The sequence below is a fragment of the Heliangelus exortis genome, chromosome 14, assembly GCF_036169615.1.
Source record: "Heliangelus exortis chromosome 14, bHelExo1.hap1, whole genome shotgun sequence".
Classification (NCBI taxonomy): Eukaryota; Metazoa; Chordata; class Aves; order Apodiformes; family Trochilidae; genus Heliangelus; species Heliangelus exortis.
In genome coordinates, this window is record NC_092435.1 from 12,199,770 (window position 1) to 12,218,889 (window position 19,120).

The following is a 19,120-nucleotide window of genomic DNA, read 5'->3' on the forward strand; positions in this document are numbered from 1 at the left end:
TTCAGACCCATATAAAAGGGTAGACAGTACAATGGCAGGTCAAAGGAGGTGATTCTCCCCCTCTACTCCACTCTTGTGAGACCCCACCTGGAGCACTGTGTCCAGTTCTGGAGCCCCCAACACAAGAAGGATGTGGAGATTTTGGAGCAAGTCCAGAAGAGAGCCACAAAAATGACAGAGGGCTGAAGCACCTCTCCTATGAAGACTGAGAGGCTGAGAGAGCTGGGGTTCAGCCTGAAGAAAAGGAGGCTTCAAGGACACCTTATAGCACCTTCCAGTATCTGAAGGGGCTACAGGAAATCTGGGAAGGGACCTTTTACAAAGGCATGGAGTGATGGATCAAGAAGCAATGGCTTTAACCAGGAAGAGGGGAGACTTAGGTTAGACATTATGAAGAAATTCTTCATTGTGAGGGTGGTGAAACATGGTCCAGGTTGCCCAAGGAAGCTGTGGCTGCCCCATCCCCAGAAGTGTTCAAGGCCAGGTTGGGTGGGGCTTGGATCAGCCTGGTCTGGTGGGAGGTGTCCCTGCCCATGCAGGGAGTTGGAACCAGATGATCTTTAAGGTCTCTTCCAACCCAAACCAGTCTGTGAGTTTATGATAACATTAATATTGATACTTCACATTTCTGAGTTTCCTTACTCAGGTCCAGATAACATAGGTATTGTCTAATAACTGAACTGATAGCAACTTATTATTAATTACAGATAAGAAGGTAGATGTAGCAGGTTATTCCACTGATGTCTCTTTTCATTATCATGTCACACTAAAGGCTGTCAACTTCAGTTCTCTCACCATTATCATCCAACCACATCAATTCTGTTCCATTTCACCATGGTGATGACTTGTCACTCAGCTGTCATACTCCAGCCTGGTGTCACGCAACCTCTCTGGGCACCCCAGGTAACATCAATGCCCTTCCTGAGCAGCACAAAGCATTCCTGATGTGGGGTTCTGCATGCAGCCTCCTTAACACTGATTTCTGCTCCATGGCCGCTGAACATTATTTCTGACAGACTATTTTTGCAGTGGGCTCTTGCAAAAAATTGAGATATTCACTGATCTGGTGAAATACCTAGGCAGATAGGGCAAGAAACAGCTTCTCTCTGATATCCTCTTTTCTCTAAGATATCAGACTTAACGTAATACATATATATTATGTACAAACCACTGAATGCATCCTATCCATATGCTGAGGGAAACAGATTCAATGGCTGAAAAGAAATCTTTGTTTATACTAACATTAGTTAATGGCAAGTGTTTTTTTTACTATATAACATGTAAGATTTCTGTAAAAATAAAAAGAGATTACAACTTTCATAATTGTTCTTCTCTGATTCAACCTGCTAAGGAGAAAAAAAATCTGCATCTCTGCACACATGATTTCTTTTACACAAAATAACTATTTTAAAAGAATGTTTTGAAAATCAAGCACTCAAAATTTAGGATTTTATTACTTATTTTGCCTTTATCCCTACAATCTAAGCTCTATTTTCCATTGAGCTCTTCTTTTTGCCCAACAGTTCCTTGTTCCTTTTGACTCAACTCATTTTTCTTTTCCAGTATTTCTTGCAGCAATTCATATCTGAGGGCTTTTCAAATACCTGACTTGGTTGAAGTCCAGGCAACAGGTAAAATTTGCCAGACCTTGCTACGGTCTTAGTACCTAATGTCTACCTGACATCTCATATTTTAGTCATTCTCCTCTTTCTCTACAGAAACACATCACTGATACACCTGCTGGGGAGAGTGCAATACTTGACAGGTCTTGAAGAAAGTACAGCCAGCTGAGTTACCTGCTGAGTAGTAAAAGTATCTAACAGACCTCATTTAAAATTACCAGACCTCTGTAAGATTATTCAATGAAGCTCAACAAAAGTAAAAGCATCTCTAAGAAATTACCCAGCAGACTTTGGTAAAAGTTAACAAGCCTTGGTGAAAACACCCAAAAGGCTTCATAAAAATTAATTGGGTAGCACTACTCAAGCTGGTGGTGCTGATAGATCTTTGGCTTCATTTTAGGATGCCTCCCCTTGTTTCTGGTACAGTATGAAGTAGGGAGACTTCCCACTAAGGTGCAAGCTGGCACAGAAGTTTGGGAACTTGATATTGCTGTTAGAGAAATCATGTGACCCCCTGACAGAGAATCCTTTTTGATGCTGATTTCTGATGGACAATGACCATGGCTGGGTAGTTTTTCCTGTACTTTAGTATTACTTCTGTAACACTGGGAGAGCATTCTCCAGACGAGTCACAAAAACCACTGCAGGCTCTGAAAAGGCCACCTCTACCCCTCATGCCAAAAACAGTGCAAATTTTGTACAGTTTCAGCACAGCAGCAGTAAGACAGCAATAGTTACCTTGTACCACACCACATCTGGCTCTTGACCGGCTGTTTTATAATCCTCAATATCAGGACAGGAGATTGTCTTTCTCTTAGTGACTTCTGATTTTTCCAGGTATCTGATCTTGCTGTTGTAGCAAAGCCCAGACTCATTCTCTGCCACCGTCAAAGACATGGACACCTTCATGCAATATGTCGAGTTTCTGCAGGGACAGAAAGATGTTCTTATTTGTCCTGCCTCCTTTTTACCATGTTTGTTTCAGCACACTAAGTTTCTTTGTTAAGGTCTCCTCTTCACAAACACTTCAGTGACACATTCAAACAGTGACTGCCATGCTGTGCATCTCCAGCACAGAGGAATTACCAGAAAGTGTAAAGGCTCATTTCTTAATTTACTATGAAGAACACTAGAAGTTTTCTTGACAAGTGATCTAACCCAGCACAGCAGCTCTTTCCTGCTTTCTAGTCTACAAACACAAGAACCTGTTGGCATCTCAAGTGCTGGTCCAGATTTCCTGTGTGTCACACACCCTCCTCTTCTCCTTTCTCTCCCACCTTCAAGAGTTTTCACTCCAGGACACAGTGCTATACATTTGAGAAGAAGGGTTATGTGCTGGATGTTAAAGGACATCACACAGGAAGAATTCCTCCCCCTGAAGGAACTGCTTTATAAAATCCTGCAATATTCTGGTGGGTTGACCTGGACCAGCTGCCAGCCTCTCACCCAGCTGCTCTCTCACTCCCCCTCAACAGCATGGGAAGGAGAAAATAATATGAACCATTTTGTGAAGATAAAGGCATGGAGATCACTCACCAATTCCTGTCACGGGCAAATCAGACTCAACTTCAAAAAAATTAATTTAATTAACTGAAAATTAAAATAGGCTTGGATGGTGAGAAAGATGAAAAAAGCTAAAACACATTTCCCTCTGCCTCTCCCTTCCTGGTGCAGGAGTGGGGAATGGGGGCTGAGTTCTGTCCAAAGGGCTCCTCTCTCACACCCCTCAGCCCAGGCCCACCATGGCTGCAGCTCCTGACAGAACCATCACTCCCGGGGTCCTTCCAGGGGACTCTCACCCCACCTCAGAGCCTGGAGCACATCCCAATCCTCCTGCCTCACCCCAGGGTTGTTTCTCACACTTTTCCCCTCCATTGCCCAGCAGCATTTTGCCCTTTCCTGAACACCCTGTGCCTGAGGCGCTCAGCTGTGCCCTGTGCTGGAGCGGGCTGGAACCGTCTGGAACCAGCTTGAACCAGCTGGAACGGGCTGGAACCGGCTGGAATGGGCTGGAAGGGGCCATGTCCAGCCCGGAGTAACCCCTCAGCTCTCCTCAGAGGGCTTTGCAGCTCTGCCACCGGGTGCCCAAGCTGTGCAGAAGTCAGACTGGTGGTTACATGGATAGGTTTTAGCCTTAAATTCTTTAAAAATGTAATCCCTTAGCACTGCGAACCATTGGCTCTGTCAACAAAGCGCCCTGACAGAGCTAAATCCAGGCAAGCAGATTGAGTGCTACGCCTCGTTTTTCCTAATATCAGAGTAGGATAAACACAACCAGCCCAGCTCCCATGCCTCACAATCAGGAAAGTAGGATTAAATGAAATTTCTTCAGACTTGAATATTTAAAAGACACACCACAAAAAAAAAAAAAAAAAAAAAAAAAAAAAAATTATATCCAAACTGATATCGTGGTGTTACTATAAAGCTTTTACCCAGGACCATCACAACCCAGACTGCCAGCTTCTGCCCTTCATTAGTTGTGATAGCAAACAGAGTCCTTCAAAAGCAAACTACAAAGTCCAAGCGACAATATAATGAGGCTTTTCCTCCCATCGTGCATCATTTTGTCATTTTAATTGACTGCGCCACAACCCAGAAAGCCTGGAGTCAAACCGACATGCTGGGTGCTTGCTCCCATCAAAGGGGGTTTGGAGAGCTCTTCCATGAGATATCACAGCTTTCCCACTTCCTCTGCCATCATCACAGCTCTTTGGAAAACTGGTTTAGCTGAGGCAAAAAGGGTGGCAGGGCAGACAGAAACTGCCCCGTGCACCTAGAAAGCGCACCTCCCAGTCAGACTGACCCTAATGATACTGGCTGCCTCCTCCCTCCAATAAGAATCATGAAAAATCTTTTAATTTAAAAATAAATAAATAAATAAATAATCCAATACACTTCATAACAAAATTCATAACAAATCTTTTCTTATGCAACATTTCAACAACTTGTCACCCTGACAAGCGAACCTGTAGTTAGGAAGAAAATAAAAAGGTCTATAGGGACACTTCATCACAGCACTAAGCTCCATGCTAAACAAGAACTGACAAACACTATGCAAATGGCTTTTTGTCAAAGGTGTGCCATGAGCAGATATCTGCAGAAAGAGGTGTTTTGCAAGGCAAACCAGTAGGCAATCGTCAGAAACCTCCCATTTTCAGCATCATTAGTGTTAAGTACTCAGCAGAAGCACAGACTTCTCCCTGCCTCCTCCCTTCTCATCAAAATGCCCCCTGTAAATTTATGTAACAAAATTGGTGGATATTTTCTCTGTCCCTCTCCTGAGAGTGCTCCCTTTGCACACTGCCATGATGTGTTTCAGTTCAGAGGCTATAAAAATGTCTAATCCTCACAATCAGCAGAAAACATTATTTTACTTGAAACAAAAGTTCTCTGGACTGAAAGAAATGCATCATTTTGAGTGGGCTTTTCAGAAATACTTATATGATTTAGGAAACATAAGTCACCTACTCCCAAACTGCTTGCTTTTGAAAGGGTCGCATTTTTTGTAGGAAAAGATCAAAATATATTCAGAAAGTTTCAGTGCTTCTTAACACAGCACTGAAAATCCACAAAATATGGATAAAACCACTCAGTATAATCAATAGTAATTTGATTGTTTAACTTTTACTAATAGTAATGATTGTTTAACTTTCCTGAATGGCTACAAGTATTACTGAGTGCAAATAAGGTCACATTCACTCAGTAATAATGATGAAGGCTAATCAAGAAGAATGACTTTGAATAGTTGTCCATTACTTGGTGTTATTAAATAGTGCCATATTTTCTGCTAACGAGCTTGCATTATTTAGACTGTATTTTGAGCAGTGCTGGAGGCTGCTTCTATTTAAAATGTTTCCAGGAACCACGACCTAAAAACGTAGTGTTCTTTTCATTAGCTACACTTAGAATTGAGTAGAATTGAGAAAAGTATGTGCCTGGTGAGCACCATCACTTTTCTTCACACTCCATGACTGAGACAATAAATCCACTCAGGCTGATGATGAAGAAAGCCCTCAGAAAGTCAACAGCAATAGACTTGAAAGCTTTATGAGTGCTTCTTCACCAGCCTCTCCCCTTGGTAGCAACTTCTGCTGGATCCCAGTGAGTGAAGCAGCTGCCTTCCTTCCCTTTGTTCAGTTTGGGAAACAGGGACTTTTCAGTCATGTGCAAAAGAAACAGCACTTTGATCAGGCTCCTGGTTTTTCTGGGTTTTGAGGCAGAAGTCTGGGATCTTAAGTCTGAAGAACACGTGAGCCATTCCTGCCTGTGCTAGGCAAGCTTCCCCAGGTTGGTGTGGATTTCATCACTCAGGTGATGGGGATGTGCTGACTTTTTCCTGGAGATTCTCATGGCTACAATTTTTCTGCCGCTTCAGATGCCATGAGACAGAGCTTCCCAAAAAGATACATTCCCTTTGTTTTAACCAGAAGATTGTAATTGAATTGACTACATTCATTCTGTGCAGGAATTGGCAGATGAATCTGTTCATTTTTCTATACAAAGCCATTCATCTCCCAGGGGATCTATTTTCCAGGGGTTCCATTTCTACAGAAGGTCATATGGGGAACAGGAAGAGGGAAGAACAGAAAGAATCACTCCCCAATACAAAGAAAAAAAAAATGCCCAGTGGTTTCACAGTAAAACTAAGATTTAGAATTCCCTGTTTCAAGGGACAAGTTATAAACTAGGCCCACTCTTTTGACTGGCAATATGAAGAAGGGTTTAGCTTTGCCAGAGTTCACAAGCAGTTTCCTTTGTTCTGGAGGCAAGGCATTTGTAATCCCCAGGCCACCTGGAACTGGCTCTCAACCATAAACTGAAGCCAGTGTAGAATCCAGTAGAAACCCACAGGGAAAACCAAGGGAGTTTACCAGGTCTCTAAATAAAAGAAAGCAAAACTGTGCATTTGGCTTGTCTTCGAAGCACGGACAAGAGGGAAAAGGGAAGGGTTTAAAAAAAAAGGATAAGAAGGCCATTTGAAATTGAAGTGTCAATTAGCCCTAGGGCTGAACTCAAATTAGAGCAAATATTCACAACTATGAAAAAGAACTTTTGGCATTTGTGCTTCTGCTAAGTAAGGGTGGTTTGTTAAAAGAGTTGAGCAACACAGTTTTGTTTCTACTATGAATATTATGCATGGAACCCTCCCTCCCCATTTATCCCTTTTCTTATAAAGAGGAAGGAGGCAGCAAAATGGTCAAGCATTTTATATTTACTAGACTGGAAAAAAACCCTAAATTTTAATTGCATATTTATGCAAAAGGATTTATGGGTTTTTTTTGTTGTTGTTGTTTTGTTTGTTGTTTGTTTTTTCCTTGCAGATTCATTTTTCATTAAGTGTTGGGTGTTGGAGGTTTTATTACATTCTAAGACTTTGGTTTTAGAACTAAGACTGTGGTGGTAGATTCAAAAGCTGGGAAATGTATTTATCAAATCAGTGCTCAGGGAACAGCACAGACTCAGATCTCTTCTAGTGTATCTAAGCTGTTTTAATGTACTCTGGCTATTTTAATGACATTTTCATTGGTTCACTGAAATACTGACTGCAGGACTGTGTAGGTCAACCCTTACAATCATCTGCACATTCTGAGTTAAAGCAGTAACTACACCATCAGCCACCTTTGCCCATCTGAAGCTCCACAGCCAATTAATGCACTACCAGACCCACTACCAGATAAGAATGTGCAATACTATGAGCTCTCAGATTTAGGTGACCATTAGATTGGTTTCCTCTCTCTAAATAGGAATTTTATAAATTTATTCCTGCCTAAATTTTATACTTCCCATAATGGCTACCAAGCAGTTTCATTGGTACCTGAGCTTGTTTTGCTCAGATCAAGCAAATGGTTTGGTGATCTGCTTAAAGAAAAATGAGTTATTATCAAATTTTTTTTTTTTCAGATCACACAAAGGTAACATCTTTCCTAAAGCCAGGTGGCTTATAACTTACTCTTCCAAGGTTTCATTCAATCACTAACTAATTTTTTGGTGACTACTGCTACAAGTTTGGGGTTATTGTCTGGAAAAGCTCAAATGGTGTAAATCACTGCCAGAGGTTATAAATCATAGATCCTTCAAAGTTCGTGGGTTTTTATTTCTTATCAATTTGTCAAGTGAGAGAGCAATGCCCAAAGAGGAACAACTCAGCATATGACTGACACTGCTGTTGTTGCTGCCTGAACCACAGACCAAGAGGTGCAGTGATTCTGCAGCTTGTGTGTGTGGCACCAGCTCTTGGATCAACTCCATATATTCCTATCTTTAGCTTGCTCATTGTTGCTATAACTGTAATTCCAATACCAACTCCTACACATCATAAGGAGAAATCCTAATCCCATGTTACCTCTCTCCTTTATGTCTGGCCCGTTTTCAAGATCCTATAACTAAAAATTATTCCAACATCATGGAAGTATGAGCTCAGCAACTGAAGTGCTAAAACAGTACAGTGTTACAAATCCAATGTTCTTGCATTATCTCTCCTTCCTTCCAACAGAGACCTGCACTGTGACTCCATATAGAAATACCATTTAACACCCCATTCCGTTCAAGTAGAAAAAATATTTGTGCTGATTTAACCCATCACTTTTTAAGAACGTTTCTTCTTTCTGTACTTCCTTTCTCCTAAGATTCAATCACTACACAAAACCCACTGGAAACAAGATGACAATTTGAGCTTCACTAAAACATACTGGATGTCCCAGAGGCCCAGAGTTTACAGTGAAGAAAGGCTGTACTGTCACTTTTCAAAAGACAGAGCTGCTGAGCCAACTCACTGAAAGGCAGTTTTAAAAGGTTCACATTAATGACAGCTTAAAAAACCAAATATCCAGGGCTGTCTCCAAGTTAACCATCAGGATTATAGTTCTCAGCAGAGGCACTTAAAAGCAAGACCTCTATTCCTCACTGTGAGTTTAGCCCTGTTTAGGGAATTTTCAGACTTCCTGGGTAGTGGGACAATGAAAAGAAGTTCTTTGGATCTGACAGTTGGGTAGTTTCTCACAGCTGGGTCTCTTTCACCAAAGCTTGGTTTAAATTAAAGCTGGACTTCAGCTGACATCCTTATTAAGAGGGAAATGTGACACAAAAATGTCAGGATGTGCCTGGTACAGTGAGAGAGACATCCCACAAGTGAAAGGCTATGATTTGAAAATTCAGAGATTATCTCTATCCTTCCTTAAGCCTTTCTGAGCACAGTGACAGCCAGCCAGATTTGCACACAGTTAAGGGTCAGGAAGAGCTATTTCTTTTCTAGTTGCCTTCACACATTCACTGGTCCTGCTGACCTCTCCATCGTGACAGAAACAACTGAAAACCAAACAGATCAGCAGTCAGTCATTCCAACAGGGACTGCTCAGGCAAGGAGAGAAAATATCCTAGCACTGAAGTTAAATCACACAGGTCAACTCTTCCCCAGCTGTGTTTGGGGTTTTTTTGTTGGTTTTTGTTGGGTTTTTTCATTTGTTTGTTGTTGGTTTGGTTTGGTTTAATTTTTCAGAACCATTAATTATTAGAAATAAATATATATGAAAACATAACACAGAAGGCACATAGAAACCAAAAGGATGCCAAGTCATCTCAGCATATAACACTTAAGTTCATGAACTATCTGATCTCTATCACTTTCAGCTTACCCTGTTCCAGCAGAAGCAATCCTGTAATTGGCTGGGTTTGGTCTCAAGCAAAAATTTCTTCCTTGCCCTTAGGGATTACAAGGCAGGAAGTTGCTCCAAAGCTTGCAACAGCAAATGACGAAGCACTTTTCATTTATTTCCTAATAATTTTCTATTAGAACTCTGGATATTACTTTTAAATTCTATTGTATTACTGAAAAGACCCATTACAAATAACATAAAAATGAAGCACAGGGACAACTGCTCCCAGGAAAATATTAAGAAATCCCCTTCCAATAATTTTGCATTTGCAATACCCCCGTTCTGTGATCACTGAACACTTTCTCCTTTATTTCTTCCAAACCACACAGTGTGTGAATTAGTGTTTCTACTCCTCCATGTTTTTCTTAGTAGGCACCTAGCATACAAAACACAAGTTACATTCAGGATATCCACTGGATCTATCTGCAGTGCTGACCCTCAGGGAACAGAACTTGTGGAGCACACCCTACTTCATAAATACAAGCCTTATTTTATTAATGCAACAAGGAAAGGTGACCTGGTCTCAGTTTGCATATGGGCAACTGAGCACATAAACCTGTTATCTCATAGAGTATAAAAGGAATGTAGTCATAAAAATCATGAAGTGAATGTCCTTATGCCAATTTGCAATGAGAGATGTTGGAGTCCTGCAGCTGAGTCCTCCTGGCTGTTTCTGCCCTTAAGTGCTTGACAGAAAAGAAATTATTGTCCAGGATCATTTACCAAATACCAGTTTAACTCCCCATGGTTCTGTCACATTGTGCTTTAGGCATGATGGGTTTCCTAAGAAACCTTTCATTTGTCTGTCCCCTCACAGGACACACACACCACTCTCTGTTGGCACTTCCCAGTTACAGCTGGCTTGATGCAGGTTTCGACAGGAGGGATACCTGTGTTCTGCTCCTTTTTTATTTGGAGGACAGAAGGGAAATGGAAACTCCCTGACATGTTGGCAAGGAGATGGCTGAGGAGGGCTGAATAACATCCTGGCAATACACAAGCTGACTGCAGGAGGAAGCAGTCACTCTACTCAATCCTTTCTCCCCAACAGACAAGGATTGAAGCCCCTGACCAGGGAAGACACTTCTTCCATGAGCAACCAGTGACAGTGGACTGAAACACTACTGATGCACTGCAGTACACACAGCTTTCACTATGACAATCTGTAGGGACTAGGAATTCATGTCAGTCACTGCAAAGGTATCTAAAGCTGGGATTTTACTATTAGGAAAACCAAAGGATGTGCAATATTCTCATTCTTGTGCACACTGCTGCAACAGGGGTGTTGCTGGATGCTCTCCAACCACAGAGCAACACGAGCATTTCTTCTTAAAGCCCTGACTGTTCCTGCAACTTCTCATCAACAGTAAACATTGGCTTTCAGAAAGACAGAGGATGGATATTTTCTCTTCTAAAGCTTTAGAGAAGGACAGTGAGCAAGTGGAAATGCACAGGGAAAAGAAATAAATCATTGTTTTTCTGCAAGTGTAAGTGTCAAAAGAACAGATAGGACTGATTTCTCTCAACAAAGACAATGTCATCAAAATGATTTGCAAGAACATCATCAGTTTTTGCACAATTTTAGATAGAAAAGTAGAAGCATTCTGTTTCTACTTTCACTGCATTTTGATAATGCCAAAACATTATATCTCAGTAAGTTGAATTTTATTTCATCATTAATCATACTGACTTTATATTGGATCCGCTCTACCACTGTATTCTAGTATTGAATACCATATATCACTGGGATTGTTTATACAGACTCAGTCACTTTTAGTGTGGGACATGTTAGTGTCATACAGAGCCTGGGAAGACTAATGCCAGCTGAATCCATGCACTTGCTTTTAGTGCTTCTGTCTAGCTGGCTCCTACAGACATGCCATGAAATCTGCTCACATACTCATGTGCATGTCTGAGAGGTAATTATGAAATGTGTCACCATTAGCTATGCAGTCCTCTTGCACATCTCATGATTAAAGACAGTGGTCCACTAGAAAGTATTAGTATTATCTTTGGATACTTTCAGAATATGTCTGTAGGGGAAAAAAACCTCCACTTGCCAGTGAAGCACATGGAAGGAGACATTCTAAAACTAAACTGGAATAACAGCAGTGAGTTCAAAGGGGTTTGAGATACAAAATCACCTTTTTCATGCACATCTGAGGACTGAATAAAGCCAAAGCGCCTGAAAATTAAATATTCTGCAATAAGAAGATATTGCCACCAATAAAATGAATGACTGTATTAAAACACATATTGCAAGAACCAGGAGAAATGGCTGTAGAGAAAGTGACCTTATACATTTTTACATCATGACTTAGCCCAAATTTCCTGTTTGGTCTCTGTTACAACCTGAAAAATACCAATTCTTTCCATTTGCCTGGAAACCATACTTTCCACACTCAGAAAACTGGTGCAACTTTTCCTGGGATGATGGGACACACTGCACTCCAAGCAGTAGGCATTTGAAACAAGTTCCTCAGCTCTGCCTGATACCCACTGAAGTGAGAGCACAAAGGTGATGCTGCAAATGAAGTTTTACTGACAGCCCCTCCAGGCTGTCTAAATCTGATTTTGATTTCCTGGTCATGTGCTCCACAAACTGAGAAGCCAGAAGGCTTAAAATCTACTATCAGTCTATTTTATTACTCCTCAGAAAGTAATATCTCAATATCTCACCAATAGCTCAGCAAAGGCTTCATTCTTCTGTGCATGTCCATAACAGTGCTGCTCTCCATGAAGAACCATGCAGACAGGGACAAAGTAAAGGAAAAAGAATATACAGATTTCCTAACCTGATTTCCTAACCTGATTTGTTGGCAGTTCTCTGGAATCAAATGCTGGTATTAGAGCTCTGCAGATGTATTACCTCATAGGCATTCAAGCTCCTCATTCCCTGTTATTCTACATCCTGCACAAAAATTGAGGCTTAGCTCCATCAGAGAGTCTGGAGACCACAAACCTCCGCTTCCTGCTTTCCCTGTGCCCTCCCAAGGCTCAGACTTTCTACCCTCCTGATTCACATTAGAGAAACTGAATTATTTTATTTTACCAAGTTAATTAACAGCAATTATGCACTAATGTTTTCCTAATCTTGCTCATTCAGTTTATTTTGGAGGTGGGCACAGTCAGCAGAAAGGGCTCTAGAAGTAGTTGCTTCCTGAGGGCAAGGGTACAGCTATACTTAGCTGAGATTTCTTCCCTAGCTCATCTTCTCTCATCAGGTTACAAATATATAAGTGGGCTCAGATCTTGTTCTCTCCTTAAAAAATAGAGGCTTTTAACAGAAAACCAATATGTTACTTGTTCAGAGAGCAAAAGCAGCACATGATCTGTAAATGACTGTCTTACAGCCTCAGAACTTAGGGCCATCACCCTGTGCATTTAGATCTGTTTCAGTTTCCATGTTTGGTTTTGGTGTTCTCACCCCTGAATCCTTCAGTGAAGATGCTTTGATCCAGTGTGCTGATGTGAAAATCCCAGAACATCAGCCCTCTGTAACAGAAACACTGATAGCTTTATCTGAAAGCAGCACTGGCAGGTGCTGGAAGACTGCTGATAAATCCAGGGCCCGAGCAGCAAAGAAACCTGCAGAAAGCAGCCTTCCTATACTGGGCAGTAAAGTCACCATACAAATGTCCCAACATTTATCTGGGAACTGCCATGAAACACATCTATCCATTAGCCAGGATCCCTTTTGGCTGTCACTGGATGTTGCTGTTATAATAGGATTTGGCACAGAAAAGGCACCTTGAGAACAAGGCCTGGAATCATTCACAGAATTCACACTGATTAACTAACATAGCTCAACTCTGCACTCTTTAGAATCAGGGCCCCTTAATATATTACAGCCACGCTTAACACTGGAGAAAAATATCACATTTTGGTTTGCATCTGAGTGTCTGTCATTTTTCCTTCTATTATACAAAGGCACCCACACCTGCCTATGGAACAATGTCTATCTGCTTAATAAAGGAGAAGCAATATTTAAATGATGGTATCAGACCTCTTGAGGCTGGAGAAGTGATCTCTTCCATTAAGGCTGCACTAATATTCCTCATTTTCATTCAGTATTCTGTGTCTATTTACAAACCAGACGTTATGATTATTGAAATAAAAATTCTGTATAAGAACTAATTCACTGACATTTACTTTTCACCCATCTCCAAATCACTGTAATATCAGCCTACCCTTCACCTGCTCATGCCCACCCTTTTCAAGAAATAGATGAAGAATTCCTTCCAGGTGCCTCTAAGATATTCATACTTTATACAATACAATATAATTTTATACAATACAAATACCCACAAATGACCAGAAAATGTGGATACTTGGGAAAGAGGGTTGAGGTTTTTTTAGAATTGTTAAGAACATTTTCAATGAGTAGGAAGTTCAGTGAGATGTGCAAATGACTTTTCCTGTACATTTTTCTTATTTGTCATCTTGTTTTGATTGGGAAAAAACTAATAAGTTGGGGAAGAACAAAGGAGCATAACTCCCACTATTGCCTGTGACATTCTTTATGTACAACTTGCTAAAATCTCTGGTGTTTGACTCCCTTTCTGCCACAGATCTTTCCAACTTGGGACCATGCCCTTCCCTTCTTCTAGGATAGGGACCTCTTCTTCCCACTTTGTCTTAGCAATACATCAAAAAACCTTGCACCTTTTGCATAGATAAGTGGGAATTCCAGACAGAATGGTTCTGGGGCAAGAGGTTTGAAGTGGTTGAATGCAGTGGCCCACCCTGGCCACTGGGAAAACCCAATGTGGGCTTTCACCCTCCAGACAGCACAGGGAATCACACCAGGGCTCCCCATGTCCTTGGTGAGCAGCTTTAAAGACATTCATTTACATTCACATTGCTTCTGATTTTCTCTTAGAGAACCTAAATGAGAACTGCTTTGCTGAGAAGAACTTCAAAAGTTCTACATTAATTGTGAATCAAAGGCATTTTCCTCCCCAATTTTTGTTCAGCTACCAAACCAAAAAGCTCAGTTATGTCTGCAACCCAAAACCCAGGGCTGCACACTCATTGAGTCACCTCATCATTTCCACTGCTTTGAGCTCTCTCTCCCAGTCTCCATTTAGTCCCCAAAAGAAGGCATTTGTAACAGAAATTGTTAGTGCTTCTAGAAAATAAAATAATATTCTAGAATTATTGCTCTCATTTGTGACCTCTTAATTCTCACAATGCAGGTGATCCTGGTTAATGACTAAAATAAAAAATACAAACATCTGCTTATCCCCCTCCAAAAAAAAAGGATTAATAAAGATGAAATTACACAGTTAATGGTGTGGACAATCTACCACAAAAGTGTGAACATATCTCAGAACAATACTTCTAGCCCAATTTTAATGAAACTACAATAAACTACTATAGCTATTTTCTCAGCTATTTTAAGCCACCCATGATTCCATAAACAATAACAGCAAGGATAAATTGGCAAATTTTTTTAAGAAAAAAAATAGTTCATTAAAGGAAGAAATAAAGTCTTTTATGTGTAACCCCTACACACAACATTCTGCACTCCAAAATAAAACTGAAAAAGGCAAAAACCATCTGTATTATATAAGAAAGTTCTAGTCAAAGCAGAAAAACTGCACAACAAGGAAAATCTTACTGCTGTGTAATGCCTTACAAGTCATGCCTTACAATTTTTATCTAAAAATTACAAGACAGCATGAATCATTTAAGAACTTGCCCATTCATTAGCCAAACTACTTGGTTATATAAATAAGCAAAGAGTTTTGAAAAAGTATGTCTCAGAATTTGATCCAAGATCAATTCTTTATTGTTCAAATCAGATTCAGGTTAGAATTTCCAGAGTGTTAAACTAGTAATTTGATTATCACAACAGCTACTTCATATGAAAAAGAGTGCAGCTCCCTTGAAACATGTAATTTGCTGTCTTCCCATAATATTTCAAAATCATGGAGTTCACATTTTACCAACCTGTGCCAGGGTAGCAAAGAAAAGGATCATTAACTCCAGAGCCTGCAACACATTTAACAGAGAGCTGGGCAGACACATCTGATATTTAAACTGGAGGCTGGTCCCCAGTACAAACCAGCACACACCACAGCACAGTCTTTGACTTTAGTATCATTCTTCAGGATCAAAATGGGTAGAGACAGCTGAGACAAGGCAGCATGACTTAGGAGAGATGGTGAGAGAGCAAATTCTGGGATCCAAACTGTGCTGTCATTTTTCTGCAACTATTTGATACTGAATTTGTCATATTTGTGTATAATTTCAGTATGGAACAGCAGACAATGATGAGGAAAGCTCCATTCTCTGAAATTAAGTCATTTAAAACTGAATCATATAAAGCATATATAAACTTTTAATTAAAACCAGGATCATTTAAGGGATATTTATTCATTCACTCTTAAAGTCTCCTCCTTTTTTATCTTCTCATTTTAGGCATAGAGCTGAGATCAACATCCACATGATGGAAATCACGAGCTCTACCTCATACTTAATTTAAGGCTCATCCAACAGTGCCAAAACACTTCTGAGACATGTATTTCAATGCCTTAACAAACAAGGTCTGTTTCAATTTATGACAAGTCATAACTGTATATTAAAATAAACATTTCTTCAAAACCAGAGATGTAACTCCCCATGGCCTAACCCCATCAGAATAATTCAAAATATGTCTAACTCTTGAATAACCCAAAGCTTTTTTAAAAAAAAGCATTACTTAACTGAAGTACTTCACAATTTAAGAAGTATCCAGTTCTGAAGGTTTGTGGCAATTTGAGAATTAGCATGGAAATGTTGGACTTAAAAAAACAAACATAAAAACAGGTTATTTATAGCTATTGGAAAAAGTAAGGATAATTACTAGGGAAACTAATTTTGAGACAAATCATTATGTGATGTATAATTATAAGAATAAAAATAATTAGTATCTATTAACTGGAATAATATCTTGATCCTGAGAGATAATTTTAGACATATTTTTAAACCAAGACAATCTATACATTCTTAGTTAGACTTTAACACAATACCCACCTTAGAACACAGGTGTAGAAACCACTGTCTTGCAACTCAACCGAGTGAAACCATATTGAATCTTCATCCTTGCTCATCCTAACTTCAGAAAATATAATGGGTTCTTCTAAATCTCCTTTGTTCTTGTACCACATAAGCCTAAGACCTGTGCTTTGGGCCATGCTATAATTAGTTCTGATATAGCTGTAGAAAAGGGCACATTTCACTCGGACTGGTTCACCTGCCAAAGCCATGTATGTCTTGAGATCCACTGACCAGTCAATGCAACCATCAACTGAAAGCAAAACAATAATAAAGAAATATTAGATACAGGTATATTTTTCAAGATAGTGAAAGGCAGCTTGTGAAATGCAATGCAATTAACCAAAAGAAAATAATCTTGTTTTATAGCAACATGAAAAATCTGAGGCAGCTATTGGCAATTAAAGGGTTTTACACACTTTTTTTAGTCACATGAAAATGTGAATGAGCAAGTGATGGGCCTGCTCAATTACATTTCTTTAGAATATTATGTTTCATTCCCAAACACTCATTCTTTAACAAATAAACCAGGTGTTTTCATCTTAACTACTTCCACCTTTAAACAAGTTCTGAATTCTTTAATTCCTTGTTGGAGGAAAACGCAGATTGGCATCTGATCCCAATCTTATTCCTTAAGACTTTTTTGATCTTTCTCTGCTAATTATGTTATATTAAAAAAATAAATAACAGATGTGACAGTTATTCTTTTCTTTTCAAAGCAGTTCCATGTAGGGTTTTTTTTTCCCTACAGCCCACACAAACTGCAGAGATGTGTATTATATACAACAGGGTGCAATTACAACATGCTACCTCTGCAATCAAGATTAATACAGGAATTGTGCAAATACGAAAAGGGATTTTTTGATGTTCTGTTCAGCAAAAACTTTGAAAGTTTTCTTGATACTTCACTTCAAAAATTAGCATATGTCAGCCAATTTAAAAAAAGATTACTTCTCCCTACAATTTTTTTCTTCCATTATTTCAAACTGTCTTAGTCACAATATAATGCAATAACCCTAGAACATGCATTCGTATCAACATGCAAGTCCCCTCTCATATCAGAGACCTTTTTTAATGCTGGAAACACTGTAAGCCTGAAAATCAACCAATAACAGAACCAAAGAAAAAGACTGGAAAGGCAGATCATCAATAGGCAAATATACAACCCAAAATAATAGACTTGATGAAATTTGTAGGTTTTAGAATTTATTGATCATATTTACATGAATGTGAAACACCATTATCCTTGAAGTAGCTACCTCAGATTTAACCAAGTAAGGTTCAAGTTGCCTCTTCTGCAATTACAGTACCAATTCTCAATATCTGTTAGATATTTCATACACTCTTCATATATATCATTAATAGAATTCACTCATTAAGTGATTTTTTTTTTTTATTTACTCCCTAAAAAAAAGTAGTGAGCCAAACTTTCTGTACATGGTGGAATATCAGATCTAGTCCTTTTTTTCAGTATTTTTTACTACTTTTAAACTATGTCTACAATTTTTTCAGGGTTCTCTTGAATCCTTCAAAACTAACTGTGATACATGGAAGGTGTTAATTTCCTCACTGCTTTAGTTGTACTGCAACCACATGAACCATGCAACTCACTCATGTTTAAAACCTGTTGGCACTGACCGCTTTCATACATCTCTACTACATCAACCCCCATGTAATATCTTGTCCTAAAATAAACTTGTTAAAAAAAACTAGCATGGGCTCAAGAGGGAAGGGAAACCCTGTGCTTTTAATGTATCTACTATCAAAAGGGTACTGAAAGGTGAAGGGAGGTGGTACAACACCTTCACACCAGGTGGTGCAGATCTGGTTCTGCCACCCACCCCCCAGGGAAGATGCAAAGGCAGCAGATGGTTCTACCAACTGACTTCAACAACAACAACAAAAAAAAACAACCCTTAAAACCAAAACATACACACAATTTCAGTTAACTTCAATCTCATCTCCATTCTCATTTTTCTGAAAACAACCTGCTGATTTAAATCCAAACTTTTTGCCTCTTGCTTTTAACAGCTACCATTAATGATATAAAATGAAAGGCCAGCAGCAATTTACTGGCTTCCCTTTTCTTCACTGCTGCAGCATCACTTCTTCCTCTGTGGTCTCCCTCCCACAGCTTAGTGGCACACAGAACAGGGCAAGTTTGGATAATCACTGCATGAAAATCATGTAATGAAGTATTTGTATTCAGTGCCTCCCCTCCAGGTTTTCACCATCCTTCACCAGGGCCCAAGCCTCATGCTGTTGTTCAACTGTTCTCCTGCCAGGACCCCAGGAAACACCACGTTCCCCCCTCTCTGTGACAGTCTTACACAGACACAGGCACCAGCTGTACAGCAAGGAAAAGGACCCAGCTCTCCCAGTGCTAGAAACCCACCCAATCCACTTTTACATTAAAGCTTGGTTCTGACATCATAAATTGTTTTATCTGGGTGCCTCTGAGGGCTTTTACATTGTGTGGCTATCAACAGGCTCCATACAGAGCTTCCTCACCAAAGCTCTGTGGGTTTTTTAGGTCCTTCTCTTTAGGCTGCCGTGAGTTTACAATTAAAGAGTAGAGCAGAGCTCATCCCCCCTCCCAGTGAGGGATGTGCCAGGCAAGGCTGAGCTCTCCAAATGGCTCATCCCTGCTCCCAGGACATCCACATATCCCCAAAGGCACTCTGCTCCCTGTGCTTTAGCAAGGCACAAAAGCCTAAGCAGAAGTGTAAGCTGAAATGAACAGGGGTGTTCAGAACTTGAATTTAAATCCAAACTAATGCAGCTGATCTAATTAATTTTATCAAA

The 19,120-nt window shown here is 39.9% G+C and overlaps 1 protein-coding gene across 1 annotated transcript in view; it reads right to left on the reverse strand.

Moving 5' to 3' along the window:
* Positions 1–19,120, reverse strand: part of IL1RAPL2 (interleukin 1 receptor accessory protein like 2) — a 371,598-nt gene that overhangs the window by 166,189 nt on the left and 186,289 nt on the right. Inside the window, exons 3-4 of the mRNA XM_071757741.1 lie at positions 16,295–16,568; positions 2,361–2,547 (exon numbers count right to left, since the gene is read on the reverse strand). Of these exons, the coding sequence (XP_071613842.1) occupies positions 2,361–2,547; positions 16,295–16,568 (461 nt within the window). The remainder of the gene's footprint in view (positions 1–2,360; positions 2,548–16,294; positions 16,569–19,120) is intronic.